This window comes from Mesoplodon densirostris, chromosome 4 (assembly GCF_025265405.1).
Source record: "Mesoplodon densirostris isolate mMesDen1 chromosome 4, mMesDen1 primary haplotype, whole genome shotgun sequence".
Taxonomy (NCBI): Eukaryota; Metazoa; Chordata; class Mammalia; order Artiodactyla; family Ziphiidae; genus Mesoplodon; species Mesoplodon densirostris.
The window spans coordinates 178,181,136-178,200,322 of NC_082664.1; the positions used below are offsets into that span (position 1 = coordinate 178,181,136).

Genomic DNA, 19,187 nt, shown 5'->3' on the forward strand with positions numbered 1-19,187 from the left:
CCATGAAAGTTCTTTCCAGTGCTTGCCTGCTATCAGCCCTAAAAAGTTATCTTTTTTATACCTGCTCAGTTTCACACTGATGTGAAACACGATGATGTGATAATATTCAGGCTTTAACCCAAACACACATGATACCTGGATATTCAAAATCGATAATTCTGTTCACAGCAATTTGAAGTTCTAAGAATTGTCACACAGTGTAGAATTTAATTCTTTATGCTGCTAAGTTTCAGTGCTCAAGGAAGAAATTAACTTGAAAGGTACTTTATATTATCCTATTTCCTACCACATAATTTTGAAAGTGCAAGCATGCCCTCAAATTAAGCATATTTATTATGAACATGGTGTGTTATTTTACGTTCAATAATTCTGAAGATTTCTACAAATATTGAATAAATGCACAATAATATAAGTTTTCAAGACTTAATCAAAATCAATATAGTACCAAAAGATTTTTTAACCGCAAATAGTTATTAGATGGAATTAGCTTTTCAATAGCTATTCACATACATTGTAAATCAGTAAAGGAATAAAAAGTTTTTACCAATCCTGGAATATGAGAACTATATTAATGCAAATACAATTCTACAGAGAGCCTATTGTAAATTCTGGATTTGTCACTGAAGAGGGCTATCTATATTTTATATATTACTTGTTTTATGTCAAAATTTCTGTGGGGCATTAACCACAGACCAAATAAAGCAAGGCATTTCCCTTAGATACTTATTTTTATTAAATCATAATTCAAACACCTTTAAACAAATCCCAAAAGCAAAAGTTACTGCTTTATTTTAGAGCAATAACTTTAGTTATTGCTTTAAATTAGAGCCAATAGTAAAAAAAAAAAAATCCCCCAATAACAAAGTTTCCAGATCAACTTAATACAGTTATTTATTTCTCAGTAAACCAGACATGTATTATCACTCGGAGCTACAGAGAAGAGAATCACAAAGTCGTAGCATTTTAAAGCCAAAAGATCTCTATCTGTGAGTGAGAAATTTTTACTTTAAAAAGTATCAATGTACTCAGAGAACCATGTAATTGGTAGTTATATTTTTAAAGAAAACTTTCCGATAGTTCTAAAGAGGATCGATGACATCACAGTAGATTAACTTTTAAAGAATCCTAACAGTAGTACTCCTGTTTCTCTGGTCAAACTTTAGTCAGCTCTTTAAATCAATCTTAAGCAAATAAAATATTTACCTTTTTAGGATTTAGCTTTTATTTTTCTATCTTCCTTATTTGTTTTTGAAATATTTGAAAAGATCTAACCAATTTTCTGGAAAACCAGCTTTACTTCCTGTAGCTTTAAAGACTAAAATAGATTCTTTAATTTTAAGCACTAAATTTTTTTTGGAATGCTGATAGCTTATCTTTGAAAATCTGATATATTCTTACATAAACGGATTTTTGTAGATATGAGTTTTGAAACATTTCAGTGTACATGTTATTCCAAAGCAGCCCCACCAGCACACGGTTGATACTCACCACCACTTTTCCTTTATGAGCTTTCACTGTTGCTCCAAACCATTGATTCGATTTAAACTCTATAGGTTCCTTGGTTCCATTTACTCTGATCTTTCTGTTGTCTGACAGGGAGAACATGGATTGTTAATAATTTGTAAAACGTGGCAGCCAGCTAAAATATGTGATAATAAATTTACCCATTAAAAACATTTTTTAAAATGTCATACACATGGGGGGTTCTTTTTGACTAAGTCTAAGCTAGACTTTTCACTTAGAAAAATACCAATCAAATGAAAATACATACTTGAACATGACATTTCACAACTTTAAAAAAGCATTTTTTTAATGACTTACATTTTCAGGGATAACTACTGTAAACTTGATGTAGACTCTGACAGTCTTGAATCTACACTTTTGTCATTGATTTGCCAGATGGAAGACCAAGCATTTATAACTGCTCTAAGGAATTCCAAATCTTTTCTGATAGTGAAACTACTTGGAACCTCCATGCTCCAGGAAGCACAGCTTTCTCAGCATGGTTTAGCAGGAGTCTGCTTGAAGGACTCCAAGTTCCTGGTTTTTAACTGAGTAACATGTGTCCACGCAGTCACAGAAAATAACACCTCAACACAGTTTTATCCACACTTTGCAGATGTCAGCATGAGGGGGACCATCTGGGTAGAAATTCAACCCAATTACGACACACTTCAGGTCTTAATAAAAAGCAGATATCTTTTCTTTCACTCCTGATTCCCAATCGACATATTTCCCATGTGGTTCTAACCGCATGGTTCTAACTGAACTTCATCAGTAACAGCTAATGAATTTCAAAAGACATTTGTACCAGGGCATCTTACTTCTATGTGTTCTCTTTGGTATGCATTTTGTTTTTCCTCCTTGACTCTATAATAAATGCATTACAAATGAACTTTTAACTTCTATTAAGGGAGGCCAAAATATACACGCAATTAATATTCAGTTGAGTTTACATATGATTACAGACTTTTCAAGAAAGAATAAATTATATATACTTAGGTCTTAACCTAAAATTTACGCTTTGATGTGTTAGTAGAAAATTACAAATTTCCTTCTTTAAAATCTTATGCTTTTGATGTTTCTGGACTTTTAAAAAAGAAAAAACAAGTTCTGGAAATCCTCACCCAAAATGCACACAACTGGCAAAGAACTGGAGCATCTTACAGATTAGAGCATAAAAATGAAAATATAAACATTTCTGTTTGCGTCTAGGCAAGAAGAATATAGACCTCAGAGAGAAAGGATCTTGTCACCATGCACTGGGTGATCTTGGGCAATTCATTTAATCTTCTGCAGTTTTAATTTCTTCTCTAAAATTAGGCTGAAAATACCTCCCCCTTTCCTCTTTCACAGGTGATCAAAGTCATAAAGATCACATAGGTAATGTGGAAGTGCTTTATAAGCTGAGCATGTACTACAGAATCTTGCAGCAATACAACCCTTTACCTGGAAACTCAACCTAAGTACAAGAATTAGAAGGGACCTCACAGGCACACAAGTCAGTGTTCCAAATTGGCCTTCTTCTGCTAGAGAAAATGATGTGACTCTACCTTTGTGGTGCCTAAGGCATCTTTTCTGCTATTATAAGGTTGAACTGTGGAATAACTTGATTAAAAGTGTAAATTGTGGGCTATTTTCCAACAACAAATTTCTTCGAGACCAAGAATACAAATGAACGGACGTCACTAATTCCATCCCTAATCCAAGGATTACAATAGAGAATAATCCCATTGTCCCAGGTCTCTCTTTACTGAAATGAGTTGTGATCTAGGTGTATCCTCCCTACCTTGACCTCTGAGGTGGACAAGTCATCTTTTTTTTTTTTTGGACGCACCACATGGCTAGCGGGGTCTACGTTCCCCAGTCAGGGATCGAACCCGTGACCCTGCAGTGGAAGCACAGCATCCTAACCACTGGACCACCAAGGAATTCCCAAGTCACCTTTTAAAAATTCTGTTTTATTATTTTTATAAATTCACTGATGTAAATCTAATATTACAATGTCATAAAATTCAAATGAGTAACATATATTTGGGTTGATTGTGAAAGTGACCTTTCCCTCATTTCTCACCTTCCTTTTCTGAACAAGATTCTTTCATGCCAAACAACCCAACACAGGGCTTAGTACTATGCACACTGGTGCTCGATGAACCTTTGATGCACGGGGGAATGTTTTTGATTCGATTTGATCTGACCTTTCCTGAAAACAACCTCCTGTAAAAACTCAGCACAATTTCTGTCCTTCTGAGCTCTCCTTGGTATGGCAAAGGGCTGAGAAGCTGGAACGTACATTTTCCAGACCCTCTTACAAGTAGGATTCTGGTTGAATAAGAGGCTCATGGAGAGATCTGGAAAGAGGAGAAGATGGAGAAGCCATTATTTTCTGGCAGCAGCTATAAGCATGCATGGGGGCATCAGTAGATGCAGGTGTGATGTTCTTCCTGCAGCTCTCAAGTATCCTCTGACGGTCATGCCTTTTTGGTGCTTCAGGCCACTGAGATCAAGTCCTGAACTTCCAGATTTCTTGATCTTCAGGCAGTGACCTTCCTAACTTTCACATACCCAGTCTTTCCAATAATCATATAAACCTCTCAGTCCTAATTATAATACTCAAAGTGGTTTCTGTTTCCTGACCAAACTCCCGTGATATGGAGCAATGCATTTATGATAGGACCACATGTCTTCTGGAACAGAAGGAAGGCACTGTGCATTGTCAACCCCAGAGAATTCTTGGAAGGGCCAGTGGTTCTTGGAGATGGTGGAGACCATTAGTTACTAAAGCAATTCTCTCCTTGGCATATCCCAAACTATGCCAAAAGCTAGGAAAAAGTTTTAGAGTGACTGCATGTGATGTAAAGCTTCCCAAGTGCCAGAAGACTATTAACAAAGTTAATAAATATAATCCAGGTGAATTTTTTTCAAGGGAAGAACCAATATATTTAATATGTAAAAGAGTTCCCAAATCAATAAGAGAAAAAGACTAAAATTCAATAGAAAAAGTTATAAGGACCTAAACAGGCATTGCAGGGAAGAAGAAATCAAATATCTCATAAATTCATGCAGAGATCCTGAACCTCAAATTAAAACCATAATGACTTAATACTTGTCACCTAGCAGTTTGGCAAAAAATATTAATAATCTCTGCTTTCAAGATAATAGCTCAATGCAGCATTTTGGAAGGGCGATTTACAACATATCAAATTTTTAAATGTGCATTTTTTTGAACAAGGAATTCAACTTCTAGGATTTTGTTCGATAGAAATAATTACACAAATGCTTTAAGATGCAGTGTGAAGATATTTGCTGTCCTGGTTGTGATAGCAAAACTGAAACATCTTAAATGTTCATAAATAAGGGATTTGAGAAGAAATTCCTGTTATCTATAAAATAGAGTACTATTCAACTATTAAAACATATATTGGGAGTTTGGTGTTGACATGTATACACTGCTGTCTTTGAAAGAAATAATCAACAGGGACCTACTGTATAGCACAGGGAACTCTGCTCAATATTCTGTAATAACCTAAATGGGGAAAGAATTTGAAAAAGAATAGATACATGTATATGTAGAACTGAATCACTGTGCTATACACCTGAAACTAACACAACACTGTAAATCAACTATACTCCAATATAAAATAAAAGTTAAAAAAATACATATGACAGATGTAGATGCATTGATATAGAATATTGTCTACAAAATATATTTTTCTGTTTTACCATTTCTGAGGCTTTAAAAAAAAGTATAGAAAGGTACGAGGACTTCATATAACAAACACTTGTATTCCCACCAGGCAGAACTGACAATTGTTAAGTTTTTTCACATTTGTAAACATCACAGTACCCTTTGACATCTATCTCCAGTTCCATCCCCTCCTCATCCAGAGGTAGTCACCATCATGAATGTGATGTGTATACTCCCGGCCATTTAAAAAATAATGTCCATGAATAATATAGAACAGAGGTCTGCAGATATTTTCTATAAAGGACTGATAATAAATATTTCAGGCTTTGCATTCTCTATGGTCTGTCGAAACTACTCATCTCTGCCCTTGTAGCAAGAGCAGCCATAGACAATATGATTTTACAAATGGGCTTGGCTGTGTTCCAATAAAACTTTACTTATGGACAATGAAATTTGAATTTCATATAATTTTCATGCATCACTTAAATATTATTCTTTAAAAAAATGTCCAATCATTGCAAAATATAAAAACTACTCTCAGCTTATAGGCGTACACAAACAGGTGGTGGGTCAGATTTTGCTGTAGTTTTGCCAACGATTTACTGTTGAGTATTCTTTGTGTGTTTTTTTAATAATTTATTTTTATTTATTTATTTTATTTTTGGCTGCATTGGGTCTTCGTTGCTGTGCGCGGGCTTAATCTAGTTGCTGTGAGCGGGGACCACTCTTCATTGCGGTGCACGGGCTTCTCACTGTGGTGGCTCCTCTTGTTGCGAAGCACAGGCTCTAGGCACGTGGGCTCAGTAGTTGTGGCTCATGGGCTCTAGAGCACAGGCTCAGTAGTTGTGGCATGTGGCCTTAGTTGCTCCGCAGCATGTGGGATCTTCCTGCACCAGGGCTGGAACCCGTGTCCCCTGCATTGGCAGGCGGATTCTTAACAACTGGACCACGAGAGAAGTCCCCGTGTGCTCTTTTTAACTGAATAAAAGTGGTATTATACTATCTGTATGGAACAGCATGTAACTGTGTTTAACATTCAATTTTATGTTTTTGGGAAATAACCTATGTTTTGATAATTAGATAGATAGATAGATAATAGATCCAACTCATTCTTTTAAACTCCTGTAAGTATTGTATCTCATTAGATAGCCATCTGCATTTTATTTATCCATTCCACTTACACATGAACATTTAGGTTTCTCAGTTTTTCTACTACAACAAACATGTGCCCTGAGTATCCTTATACTCGTCTTCATCTGCAGATGGAGAAGTGTTTCTCTCTGGCACCAGACTAGAAATGACATTGCTGGGTCATAGAGAATTATCGTATCTGTTTTATCAGCTATGCCAATACACCTCCAAAGTAGCCCCAATTTCCATGCACACTTACAGGGCACGAGAGAGACACTATCAACTCTTGTCATCATAGAGCTGTTAAACTTCTGCGAACCTGGACGACTATGAAATGGTCCTTCATTTTGTCCTTTTTGTCCTTCATATGCATTTCCCTGATAATTAGTAGAGTTAATCATCTTTTTATGCTTATGGACCATACAGTTTTTTCTTCTGTGAATTGCTAGCTCATATCCTTTGTTCATTTCCTTGCTTGGTTATTAGTCTTATTGATTAGAAGAATTCAGCATACATTCTGAGTACTGATTCTTTTTCCCACTTATATGTTGTCAATATCACCTTCCAATTTTTGCTAGTCTTTTAACTTTACGAGTATTGTCGTCCATCTGGAATGTTTTCATATTGGATGTGGCATGGGCATCTTACTTATTTTCAATATGAAAGGCCAGTCGTCTCAACACCACTTACTGAACAATCCATCTTTTTCTTTGTTCCTTGGAGAGTTGTCATTCCACCTCTGCACTGGTACCTCCTGATGCGACTGGAAGGGCCCAGCATGATCTGGCCCCTACCATCTGCTTTCCCAACTCATTAAGCTTCAGACAACCACCTTTCTTTTCTTTTTTTTTTTAAAGTCTTTATTGAATTTGTTACAATATTGCTTCTGTTTTATGTTTTGCTTTTTCGGCTGTGAGGCATGTGGGATCTTCGCTCCCCAGCCAGGGATTAAACCCACACCCCATGCATTGGAAGGCGAAGTCTTAACCTCTGGACCGCCAGGAAACTCCCTACACCACTCTTCTTGAACACGCCCAGCCTTTTCTGTCTCCTCACTGCCTATATTCTTCCCACAGTTTTCTGTATGGCTCCCTCCTTCCTGTCACTCAGGGTTTAGCTCAAATGCCACTTCCTCTGAGACCCCCTTCCCTGAGCAGCTAGTTCACCCTACCCTAAGTCATTCTCTCCCGTTACCCTTTAGACTTTTCTTCATAGCACTTACCATTAATTGAGATGATCTTATTTCTTAGTTTGCCTGTTTACTGACCGTCCATTCCCTTCCAAATATACATGAATCCCATGAACAGAGATGTTCTCTGCTTCACTGCTGTGTTCCCCACTTCTAGAACAATGCCTGACACATAGTGAGTTCTCTGTAAGAGTTTGTTGAATGAATGACCAAACTCCCATCTATTCATTCAGAAGCTTGTCTAGGATATTGTTCAGTATGATCCTTTAAATTCAAAATGTTCTGTGTATGGGTGTGTGAATGTATAGACACTGAACTGTTTGTAACAGTTCTCTCAAAGGCAGGGAGTGTACATGCTTTAGTGGCTTTTTATACTTTAATTGTATATATTTCTGTGTTGTTTGAGTTTTTACAGTGAACGTTATTACATCTATGATCTGAAAAAAGAAAACCTAGAGGTAAAAGCAAGACATCTGTAGGTCAACCTGAGAAATTTAGATGGGTGGTAGCAATAAAATTGATTTGGCTTGTCCGACATTTCTGGGCTTTGAAGCCATCTCTATTAATTGGTAGCTTTGGTCTCTGGGCAATTAGGGTATGAATCCCAGTGGGTGGCAAACCTACTAACATTCAGCTCCTTTTTCACGGGAATATTCATTTCTGAGCAGGAGTGAGTGAGGGAATGTAGAATATGGTGCACATATGGGCTACAAGCAGATTTTTCTAATCTTTTCACTGAGTAGAATGGGAGGAATTACAAGAAGTGAGGGTAGATCACCATGGGTGAGAGAGAAGAGCTGAGATTGACACAGGTGCAGCAAACATTTTGGCAGATGGGGTGGTTTCTGAAAAACTATAAAGTCCTCAGCCTTGTCCTGGAAAACAGTAAGTTTCCCTGTAATCTTCAGTCATTACTTCAAGTGCTTAACCCTAGGGATTTTTTTAAAGCTGTCGCAGGAGCTGTCCAGACATTTTTAATCAGGAAAAGGGGAAAGGAAATCTTTAAATGTTTATTTATAATCTTTTCCTTCTTCAGTGTATGCTGTAAATGTTTCATTCAAATTGAAACTATGTATCTGAGAACAAGGAATACTCCTATGTAAAATTTAAAATAAAGTATCGGTAGCCAGAGAACTCCTTGTCTAAAAGAAACAAATCCAAGAAAAGAATCTGGGTCAATTTTTATGTCCTGGAAAATTAAACTTCCAAATGTATGCCTCCCAGTATTCCAAAACCACAATGAAAAACCATGAAAGAATACCTCTGTAGCCTTCATACTCTTGATCATCTTACTGGGAATTTTCAAGTATTTAAGGAGATATCACACTAATTCATTTTTTCATATAACATTCAAAAAACGTGTTACTCTTTTGTCCCCCAGTTATACTGAGATATAATTGACATACAGCACAGTGTAAGTTTAAAGTGCACAGCGTAATGATTTGACTTACATATATTGTGAAATGGTCACCAGAGTAAGTTTAGTTAATACCTATCATCTCACTTAGACACACACACAAAAAAAGAAAAAATCTGTTCCAGATGATGAGAACTCTTAGGATTGAGTATCTTAACAACTTTCATATATACTATACATACATATGTGTGTTTATGTGTATATATGCATTATTTTATATATGTTAACTATAGTCATCATGGTGTATATTACATCCCTAGTACTTATTTAGCTAATAGCTGGAAGTTTTTACCTTTTGACTCCCTTCTCCCATTTCCCCTTCTCCCCATCCCCCAGCTCTGGTAACCATAAGTCTGATCTCTTTTTCTATGAGCTGTTTTTTTTTTTAGATTCCATACATGAGTGAGATCATACAGTAGTTATCTTCCTCTGTCTGATTTATTTCACTTACCATAATACCCTCAAGTTCCATTCACGCCAATGGCAGGGGTTCCTCCTTTTTAATGGCTGAGTAATAGTCCATTGTGTGTGCATGTATATATATACACATGTATATAAGATATCTATGTCTTCTTTACTCTCTCATCCATTGTGGACAGAAATATGTTATTCTGATTAAATAAACATTCTATTATAACTGAGATTTATTATTTATATCATATATGTATACTGTATACAAAGGTGTGCATGTACACAAACACAAACACACATGGGCATACTCATTTTCTTGCCATTACCTAGTAGATCAGATCTAACTATCCCGCCCTCCACCATGTAGGTCCCAGACCTCACACCTGATCTCCAGATATGGCGTTTCCTTCCATTCAAGCAGCTTCCTCTCTGTTCTCTATTGAGTCTTACTCCCAGACTTTGTACATGAAGCTTCTCTTGCAAAATTCCTCTCCTCCTTGTTTGTCAACTAATCCAAATCACTTTCTTAAAAACTGATTTAAAATGTAGGGCCATGCTTGACAAATAGCCATTCACACATGGTTAAGAATCATGGAGGGACTTCCCCGGTGGTGGTGCAGTGGTTAGGAATCCACCAGCCAGTGTGGGGGACACAGGTTCAAGCCCTGGTCCGGGAAGATCCCACATGCCACGGAGCAAGTAAGCTTGTGTGCCACAACTACTGAGCTCACATGCCACAACTGAAGCCTACGCGCCTAGAGCCCATGCTCCGCAACAAGAGAAGTTACCGCAATGAGAAGCCCGCACACCACAACAAAGAGTAGCCCCTGCTCGCCACAACTGGAGAAAGCCCACCTGCAGCAATGAAGACCCAATGCAGGCAAAAAAAAATAATTATTTTTTAAAAGTTAAAAAAAAATCATGGAGAATATATGGGAGAAAATGTAGTAAAGAAATGCAGGTGGAGCTTCCCTGGTGGCGCAGTGGTTGAGAGTCTGCCTGCCGATGCAGGGGACACAGGTTCGTGCCCCGGTCTGGGAAGATCCCACATGCCGCGGAGCGGCTGGGCCCGTGAGCCATGGCCGCTGAGCCTGCGTGTCCGGAGCCTGTGCTCCACAACAGGAGAGGCCGCAACAGTGAGAGGCCCATGTACCGCAAAAAAAAAAGAGAAATGCAGGTGATATAAAAAATGAAGTGAAATAAAATAAAATGTAAGGCCCCAAACTCTTTCTTTTCAAATTGAAATTCTTTCAGATTATTGTTTTTAAAAATTCAAGCAATACAAAGTAAGAAAACTTGTATAAAAAATTGTATAAAGTAGTAAGTGAAAGGCCATTGGAATCCCCCCTCCCTGGACACACTGTTGTTTTATAAACCCATCCAGCCATTCAGAGTTTGAGGCTTCTAGCTCATTCCTCTAGTTTAAGACATTTCTTTTCTGGAAATCATGAAGCTTTTATTTTAAATTGTATTTTTCATATCACTATTTAAATGTTTGGGTCCACACATAACTAAATAACTAATAAAGTTAAATGAGCTGAAAGTATGCTTTTAGAGTTCTAGTAACAATGTTCATAAATATGGGTTTCGGATAGCACTAGTAAATATTGTATTACAATCTTCCTATTAATGTAGTTTTCCTGATCTAGATGAGAATATCCGTTTTCTGCTACAATTATTTCCACATCTATATCATCTTCTGGAGAATAAAGACCACATTTCCAACTTCCTGTTTTTAATAACCAATAGGGCCTAGCTAGTGTTCCTCAGACATTTGTTTCTACATCATATAAAATCATTTAAATGTTTTTCATATGTAATTTGATGGAGGCCATATGTAAGGTTTGTTCTAGAAATACATATGGACTTTTGTTGGTATGATGCAAGTAATTTCTTGGGTGAGTGTTCTCATTTACGTGATGCAGCTAGAGGAGCGAATATCAAGAAAGGAAAGAATCACCTCTCCAAAGGGCAACGAGAAGCCAGCTGGGGCAGATCAGACACAACATTCTGTGGCTCCTCGTAGGAAACACGCAAATCTGCAGGGCAGAGCTGGTTACAGGTGGGTGGTAGAGACTGAGATCTCAACTTTGACCTCACCTGCTACAACCCACTCCACCTCACATACACTGGCTGGAATGGTTTTCCTTCCCATCTCACCCACCTCGAGACAGACACGTGTGTGTGTGTGTGTGTGTGTACACACACACACACAAACACACACATTCACCCTTCACCTCTGACCTTTAATGATGCCCCCTCCGAGACGCTTTCCCAGCCACACAAAAAGTTCCCCCTTCAGTCAAGAACAAGAGCCCTCTTTTGCACACCTAAACCCTTTTTCACTTTCTCCTGTTACAGAGCTTATTCCTCTGTTAGGGCTGCCAGGCACTAGTCTTCTCTTCCACTGGACTTGAACATTTCAAGCCCAGCGAGTACGTCTGTCTTGCTTGCTATTTATACCTAGCAGAATGGCAGCCCCGTGAACCAAGCCAGAAGCTTGGAATGCATCCTTGACAACCACCAACCCTGCACCACACCTCCTATTGCCACTCAGTTACCAATTCCTGCTGGTGCCTCCTTCTAGATCTCTCTCAAGTCCATCTGTTTCTCTCCATTCCTGTGCCACTTCCTTGGGGTGCCTCCCATTTCTTTAGCCTCAGTGGCTGCAGTGGTCCCCTACCTGGTTTCCCTTCCTCCAGGCTTGTCACGTTCAAATGCATTCTCCGTCCTGACACTAGAGTTCTTTCTAAAATGCCAAAATTCTTAAAACCAGCCATATCCCACCCTTGTCTTGCCAGCATCATCATTTCATGCCATTCCCAACCATAGTGATTTTGTTTCAGCTCCTTGAATTTTTCACACTTTCTCTCATCTCTAGATTTTCTCACATTTGGAATAATTACCTGGGATCAAATATCTTGGCCATCGACATAGCTGTGGAAATGAGAACTCTTGACGTAACTTATATGTCACCTTCCAGTTGTGAGGAGAATAGCATGCTTCTCTGTTTGGGTCCCCAAAATGTATTTGCTTCAAGAAGTCATGAAAATCTCTCAGCATGGGAATCTCAGGAAGCAGACTGAATGACATAAATCTCTTCACTATGACCTCAAAGCAATACTTTTAAATACAGGATATGATTGGGTTTCAGGATGAAGGTTATATAAACTTGCCTCCCAATAGCACTTGAAAAGCTCCTGTTGTATGCTTGTATTTTCCTCAGGACCTCACCCCTGTTGCCAGAAGATGTGGTAAAAAGGGAACCAACCATCATCTAACAAAATGGTTCATTTTGTGGTTTTAAAACAAAATCACCATTCCCAACATTACACAAAACAGGAACTTCAGCATTCAAACCTTCTGTTTCTGCAATGTATACTTATGGAAGATTAATACCCAAGATGGAATTATCCTCTGGGAAATCTTAAACTCTACCCCAAACAAGTAGGACCATACTATAGGTTGAGCAGAGGCAAAATGTATTCCTTCCCCAAATAAATTCGGATTTTAAATAGGATTTACCGGGCAGTCCCTGTGCACTTTGTTGCTTAATGCATTCTGCCATTTCGCTGTTACTATTTACATTTTCTCCTTATCTCAGCCTTCTCCGTCTACTTCCTCACTCTCAGCTGATCATCTTGCTTTTTATGTCACTGAGAAAATAGAAGAAATGAAAGAAGATCGTTTTCTTCCTTCTATTGCCAAACCCACAAACCCACTCTCGCTCTGCTTTCTCTGCTCTCTAAGGATGGACCGTCCTTGTGCTCCTCCAAGGCCAGTCCCTCCATCTGTGTAAAGTCCCATCCATCCCTTTTCATCTACTCAGGAATCTGTTTCTGTACATCCTTCTCCTCCTTTAATCAACATCATCATTTCCCTATCGACTGGACAATTCCTATTAGATTACAAACACGCTATTGTGTCTTCTTGATGATTACATTTCTGTGGTCCCATTTAGGGTAGAACTCCTTGGGAAAAAATGGCTCTACAGACTTGCTGTCTCCTGTTGGTCTTCTCCCATTCTCTCCTGACACTCATGCCACTGCAACTACTTTTATCAGCTGTCAGTCACTTTCTGTGACCAAATGAGATGTTCACAGTTCACTCCAATGCACACAAATTTCTTCATTGGCTTCTTGACTTCTTTTGTCTAACCGGCCACTCCTTCTTATCATTGTTTATACATCCTCCTCAATTCTCTGATTTTTCTTTAAATGTCAGGGACTCCAGGACTCTGTCTCAACCTTGACCTTTCCCCTCCCCTCCCCTTCTCTCTTCTCTTTGCTTCACTTCGCTTCTCTTCACTTCCTGTCTTCATTCACACCATCTCCCTAAGTCATGGCCTTAAATATCATCTACATACTTACAACTTCCACATTTAAATCTCCAAACCTCTTGCCTGAACTCTGGGTTTATTTATCTAACTGCTTGCTTGACATCACTTGGATGTCTAATAAGCATCTCCAATTTCTCGTGTCTGGACTCAACTGGATATTTTCTCTAAGATACGCTCCTTCCCCGCTGTTTCCTGTCTCAGTCCCATTCCTCCAGTTACTCAGATCAAATTTTTCTCTCTCTTCTGTACCCTTCATCTGATCCATAAAGAAAATTCTACCAATTGCACTTTCAAATAAATCCCCAATCCAACCATTTCTCAACCCTAAGTGCTATCATTCAACCCAAACTGCACTTTTCTACCACCAGACGATGGGTCTGTCTCTTACCCCATCCCCTTGCTTCTGCTCTTGGTTGCCTACACGCTATTAAACCGATCCTTTTAAAAACATAATTCAGATTCTGTTACTTGTCTACTCAAAACCACCACTGGCTGCCCATCACTCTTAGAATAAACTCCAAAGTCCTGTCTCTGGCTTTTAAGGTGCTATATAATCTTGCCGAGACCTGGTTCTCGGGCCTGATTTTCTATCATTCTTTTCTTGACTTACTTCTCTTTAACCCAGTGGCCTTTCTCCATTTCCCAAGAACACTATCCTCTCTGGACTTAACATTGACTCTCCTGCAACGTAGAACATTCCCCCTGCCCCATACCACATGGTTCCTTCCCTCACTTAATTTAGGCCAGTGCTCAAACATCACCTCCTCAGTGAAACTTTCTCTGACCACCTCCGGTAAGCAAAATAATAGCCCCCAAGATGTCTCCATCTTAATGCCCCAAACCTGACTATGTTAGGTTGCACGACAAAGGAGAATTAAGGTTGCAGATGGAATTAAGGTTGCTAATCCGTTGACCTTAAAATAGGGAGATTACCCTGGATTATCTGGAGGGCCCAAAGTAATAACAAAGATCCTTTCTTGTGAAACAAGGAGGCAGAAAAGGAGAACGAGAAACACGGCAGTGTGAGAAGGACTCAGCCGGACAGTGCTGGCTTTCAAAATGGAAGAGGAACATGAATCAAGGAATGTGGGCAGCTTCCAGAAGCTGGAGAAAGCAAGAAAACAGATTCTTCCCCAGATCTTCCAGAAGGAGCACAGCTCTGCCAACACCTTGATTTTAGTCCAGTGAGACCTATTTTAGACTTGGCCTCCAGAACTCTATGATAATCAGTTTGTGTTGTTCAAAGCCACGAAGTACGTGGTAATTTATTACAGCAGCAACAGTAAAATAATACCCCAGCCAATCTAAAAAAGAAAGTGCACATGTGTGCATGCACGAGCACGCACACACACACACACACACACACCGCTCTCTGTCCCCTTAGCCTTACCTTACTTTTTCTCAACTTGCCACTGGCTTATAAATCCCACAAGGGTAAGTTCATGGCCATAATTCCAGGGTCAAGGACAGCACCTGCTTGAAGAAAGTTACTAACGCTCCTCTTGTCCCTGAAATTTGATTTTACTGTTTGCTAACTCTAAGCTTTATTTTCAAGTCCACTGTTCCTTAAGAGAAAATAGTTGACCCTTGAACAATGCTGGGGGTTGGTTCCAGGACTCACCAAGGATACCAAAAGTGTGAGATGCTCGAGTTCTACAGCCTGCCCTCTGTAACCACAGCTCTGCATCTGCAGACTCAACCGTCCAAGGATCCTTTAATAATGTAGTATTTATTGAAATAAAATCCTCCTATAAATGGATTGGCACAGTCCAAATCCCTGTTATTCAAGGGTCAACTGCATTTTGTAAGTAAAGATGAGTTAAAGTTAACCAAAGGGTGCTTTGAAGGGAAAAGACATTATGATTTAATAACATGTCACCCAAGGAGCCTGACTTAAAGGATGAAGGGTACTCAGTCCTCCCAGGCAATATCTGTGCCAAAGAATGGAGACCAGGTGGAACAAGTTGAGAACTGATTGTCAGTATGAGTTTCACCCATATCTTCACATCTGTTGATAGAAATACCTTCGTTTCCTTGCCATGTGTCTGCTTCTTACCATAAATGTGGGGATTGGGACCATAGCCCCAAAGAACTATGTTATTTCAGGTCCCCCCTAAAAAGGTCCTGAAAAATGTGTCCATTAGAAATAGAAGAAAAACCTGTTTTCATCGCATTTGCAAAGACAACCTCTTCTATTGCATTTCCTTTCTAGTATTCTTTTAAAGGTTGTGCATAAACAGTTTTGATAGGTGTGCGTAAATACACCAGTCTACCACAAAGTGTTAGATATTCAAATAAGTTGGCCTGGCCAACCTCCTAGGCGTGCTTTGGTCTACCAAATGTGAGGAGAAGTAGTAAATGTCAATTCCAGGCGGAAGTTTTTTTTTTTTTTTTTTTTTTTTGCGGTACACGGGCCTCTCACTGTTGTGGCCTCTTCCGCTGCGGAGCACAGGCTCCGGACGCTCAGGCTCAGCGGCCATGGCTCACGGACCCAGCCGCTCCGCGGCACGTGGGATCTTCCCAGACCGGGGCACGAACCCGTGTCCCCTGCATCGGCAGGCGGACTCTCAACCACTGCGCCACCAGGGAAGCCCCCCAGGCGGAAGTTTTAATAGACGATATGCAATTTGCCACATGCCTTGCCAGTTAGAGTGACCTTGACAGCACGTGTCAATAAGGAATCTCCATCAGCCTGGGTCTTTGGGTCACTTGAATAAGCAGAGGCTCCTCTCCAGTTCATATTAACCAGATAGTGTGAAAAAGCAATAAACCTTGTTGGTTTAAGCCAGAGATTTGGGGTTATTTGATACTACAATAATCCCTGGGCACTCTTTGGCTTAAGAAATGTGAGGAGAAATGACTGTCGAAAAATATTCTATCCTATGGATCCAACGGGTTTCTTTCATTCATGAATTCTCAGTGCCTTTTCAAGGAGACTATATATTGTAAGTCTCAAAGAAGATGTGATGGTTAATTTTGTGTGTTAACCTGACTGGATCATGAGATGCCTGGATATTTGACTAAACATTATTTCTGGATATGTCTATGAGGGCGTTTCTGGATGAAATCAGCCTTTAAATTGGTGGACTCAGTAAGGCAGTTTGCCTCCACAAACAGCTCTCTTATTCTAAAAGGCTCTAGAAACTGTCAGGTCAGACCACCAAGCCTATGTTTCTATTGATGTAGGAGCAATCTAGAATGAAAACAGGTGATACACTGCACCTTCTTATTTTTACACATATAACTGTCATTGAAAACACCCTTGGTCTTCAGTATTTGGAAGCATAAACACCTATATGTAAATAAGTACATTTCTAAACTACTCTACCACCTACACCCAAGACAAAAGAGGAAGCAACTAAGATTGCTTTCAGCCAATACAGAACCTGAATTGTGGTTTTCCATTGTTAATCTCCATAACACTTCCGTGAACTCAGTAATTTCATTTAGAAATTTTTGCATGTTTCATTTTATCATTATTTTTCCTGATCATAAATACCTGTTCATGGTTTTTACAAAAAGTAATAAATGCACTAGAAAAAAGAAAAAAAAAGTTTTAATTACATTTCCCAATAGCCTCTCATTGCATATCTCCTCTCGTACTCTTCTACAAGTTGTAGACACAATTTTGAATTTTATGTTTTTCACTTAGTTTTTTTTTAATAAATTTATTTATTGTTAGCTGCATTGGGTCTTTGTCGCGTGTGGGCTTTCTCTAGTTGCGGCGAGCGGGGGCTACTCTTTGTTGCGGTGCATGGGCTTCTCATTGCGGTGGCTTCTCTTGTTGCGGAGCATGGGCTCTAGGTGCGTGGGCTTCAGTAGTTGTGGCACACGGGCTCAGTAGTTGTGGCTCGTGGGCTCTAGAGCGCAGGCTCAGTAGTTGTGGCGCACGGGCTTGGTTGCTCGGCGGCATGTGGGATCTTCCCAGACCAGGGCTCGAACCCGTGTCCACTGCATTGGCAGGCGGATTTTTTAAGCACTGTGCCACCAGGGAAGTCCTCACTTAATATTAAAACAAAAGCATTTCCCCATTTTAATCCTGATTCTTGGTAGGCTTCATTTTTTTATGGTTCTATAATACCCAATTGTGTGATTTATACCATCATTTACGTGAGACACATCCATATGTAGGATGTTTGAAAATGTTATTTTTTAGTGTTATGCCCCCTTTCTTCTAAAAAAGTATCTGCAGTAACTTTAGAATTAATTTTTGAAACATATTTTCCACTGGGAATTGTAGGAACAGAGAAGCCAGAAAAATACCAGGAAATCGTTCCTGGAAAATAAGATGTTCTGGGTGGTTAAGAGAGAGGCATCAAGACATGGGCTCAGGGTAAATGGGGACACGGGTGTACGTAATAGATGCTGAGAGGTAAGCTGTGCCATGACATATTATGGAAACCATATAGTAAGAGGCGAGGGTGGCTTATGCCAGAGGCACGTGGGCAAATCATGGGGAATGACAACAGACCGATCTGAAGTGGAGCCGTAACCTGGCTGAGGGGAGTTGGCCCTGACCCAGTACACCTGGAGTAAGATGCTGTGTGTAACCTGGGCTGTGTAGGGTCCTTGCATAAACCTATTCCTGTAGCAATGGTGTGTGCCCTTCTCTCTCATCTCTATATGTCCTGAAAATCAGAGCAGATGGATACAGAGGCTTTTGCAATATCATACACAAATCTGTGGCCATATGTCAAATATCAGAGCTTAAGAATAAAATTGACCTAATGTTAATAAGTTAATGCTCTGCAGTGCAGTTATACTACTTTTGATTATTACAATAATGTGTTTGAAGTAAGACCTCCTTAGTTTAATGATGATCAATAAGGGGTCCCATGCCTGAATTTCAGCAAGGATATGAGAATTACTAAGTATGATGCTTCGTTGCAAAGATTTATTCTGATTCAACATGTTTCCATTCACAGTTTTCTTTTTTTATTTTATTTTATTTTTTTTTGCGGTACGCGGGCCTCTCACCGTTATGGCCTCTCCTGTTGCGGAGCACAGGCTCCAGACGCACAGGCTCAGTGGCCATGGCTCACAGGCCCAGCCGCTCCGCGGCATGTGGGATCTTCCCGGACCGGGGCACGAACCCACGTCCCCTGCATCAGCAGGCTGACTCTCAACCACTGCGCCACCAGGGAAGCCCATCCATTCACGGTTTTCTTGCCAAACGCATTCGGAATATAGTATTCTTTATTTAAACAATGTATAGAAGGTCTGATGATCTGACACATTGTTTGCCCCTATTTGGGGGGGCAGTAAGGTGACTTACTTAGCTTTTCAGGGATGTGTCCTTATACTTCCAGCTATTATTACATCAGACCTTCCTGTCGTCTAGAATTTAAGCCCACATGCTCATAGCAATGGCCATGCTCCATAATGTTTTATCTTTCTTTCTTTTTTTTTTTTTTTTTAATGTTGAGCCTTCTTTTAATTTATTTATTTTTATTTTTGGCTGTGTTGGGTCTTTGTTTCTGTGCAAGGGCTTTCTCTAGTTGTGGCAAGCGGG

The 19,187-nt window shown here is 39.5% G+C and overlaps 1 protein-coding gene across 2 annotated transcripts in view; it reads right to left on the reverse strand.

Moving 5' to 3' along the window:
* Positions 1–19,187, reverse strand: part of ITGA8 (integrin subunit alpha 8) — a 195,684-nt gene that overhangs the window by 168,347 nt on the left and 8,150 nt on the right. For both annotated transcript variants that reach the window (XM_060097784.1, XM_060097785.1), the window contains exon 3: positions 1,489–1,589. In XM_060097784.1, the coding sequence (XP_059953767.1) occupies positions 1,489–1,589 (101 nt within the window). The remainder of the gene's footprint in view (positions 1–1,488; positions 1,590–19,187) is intronic.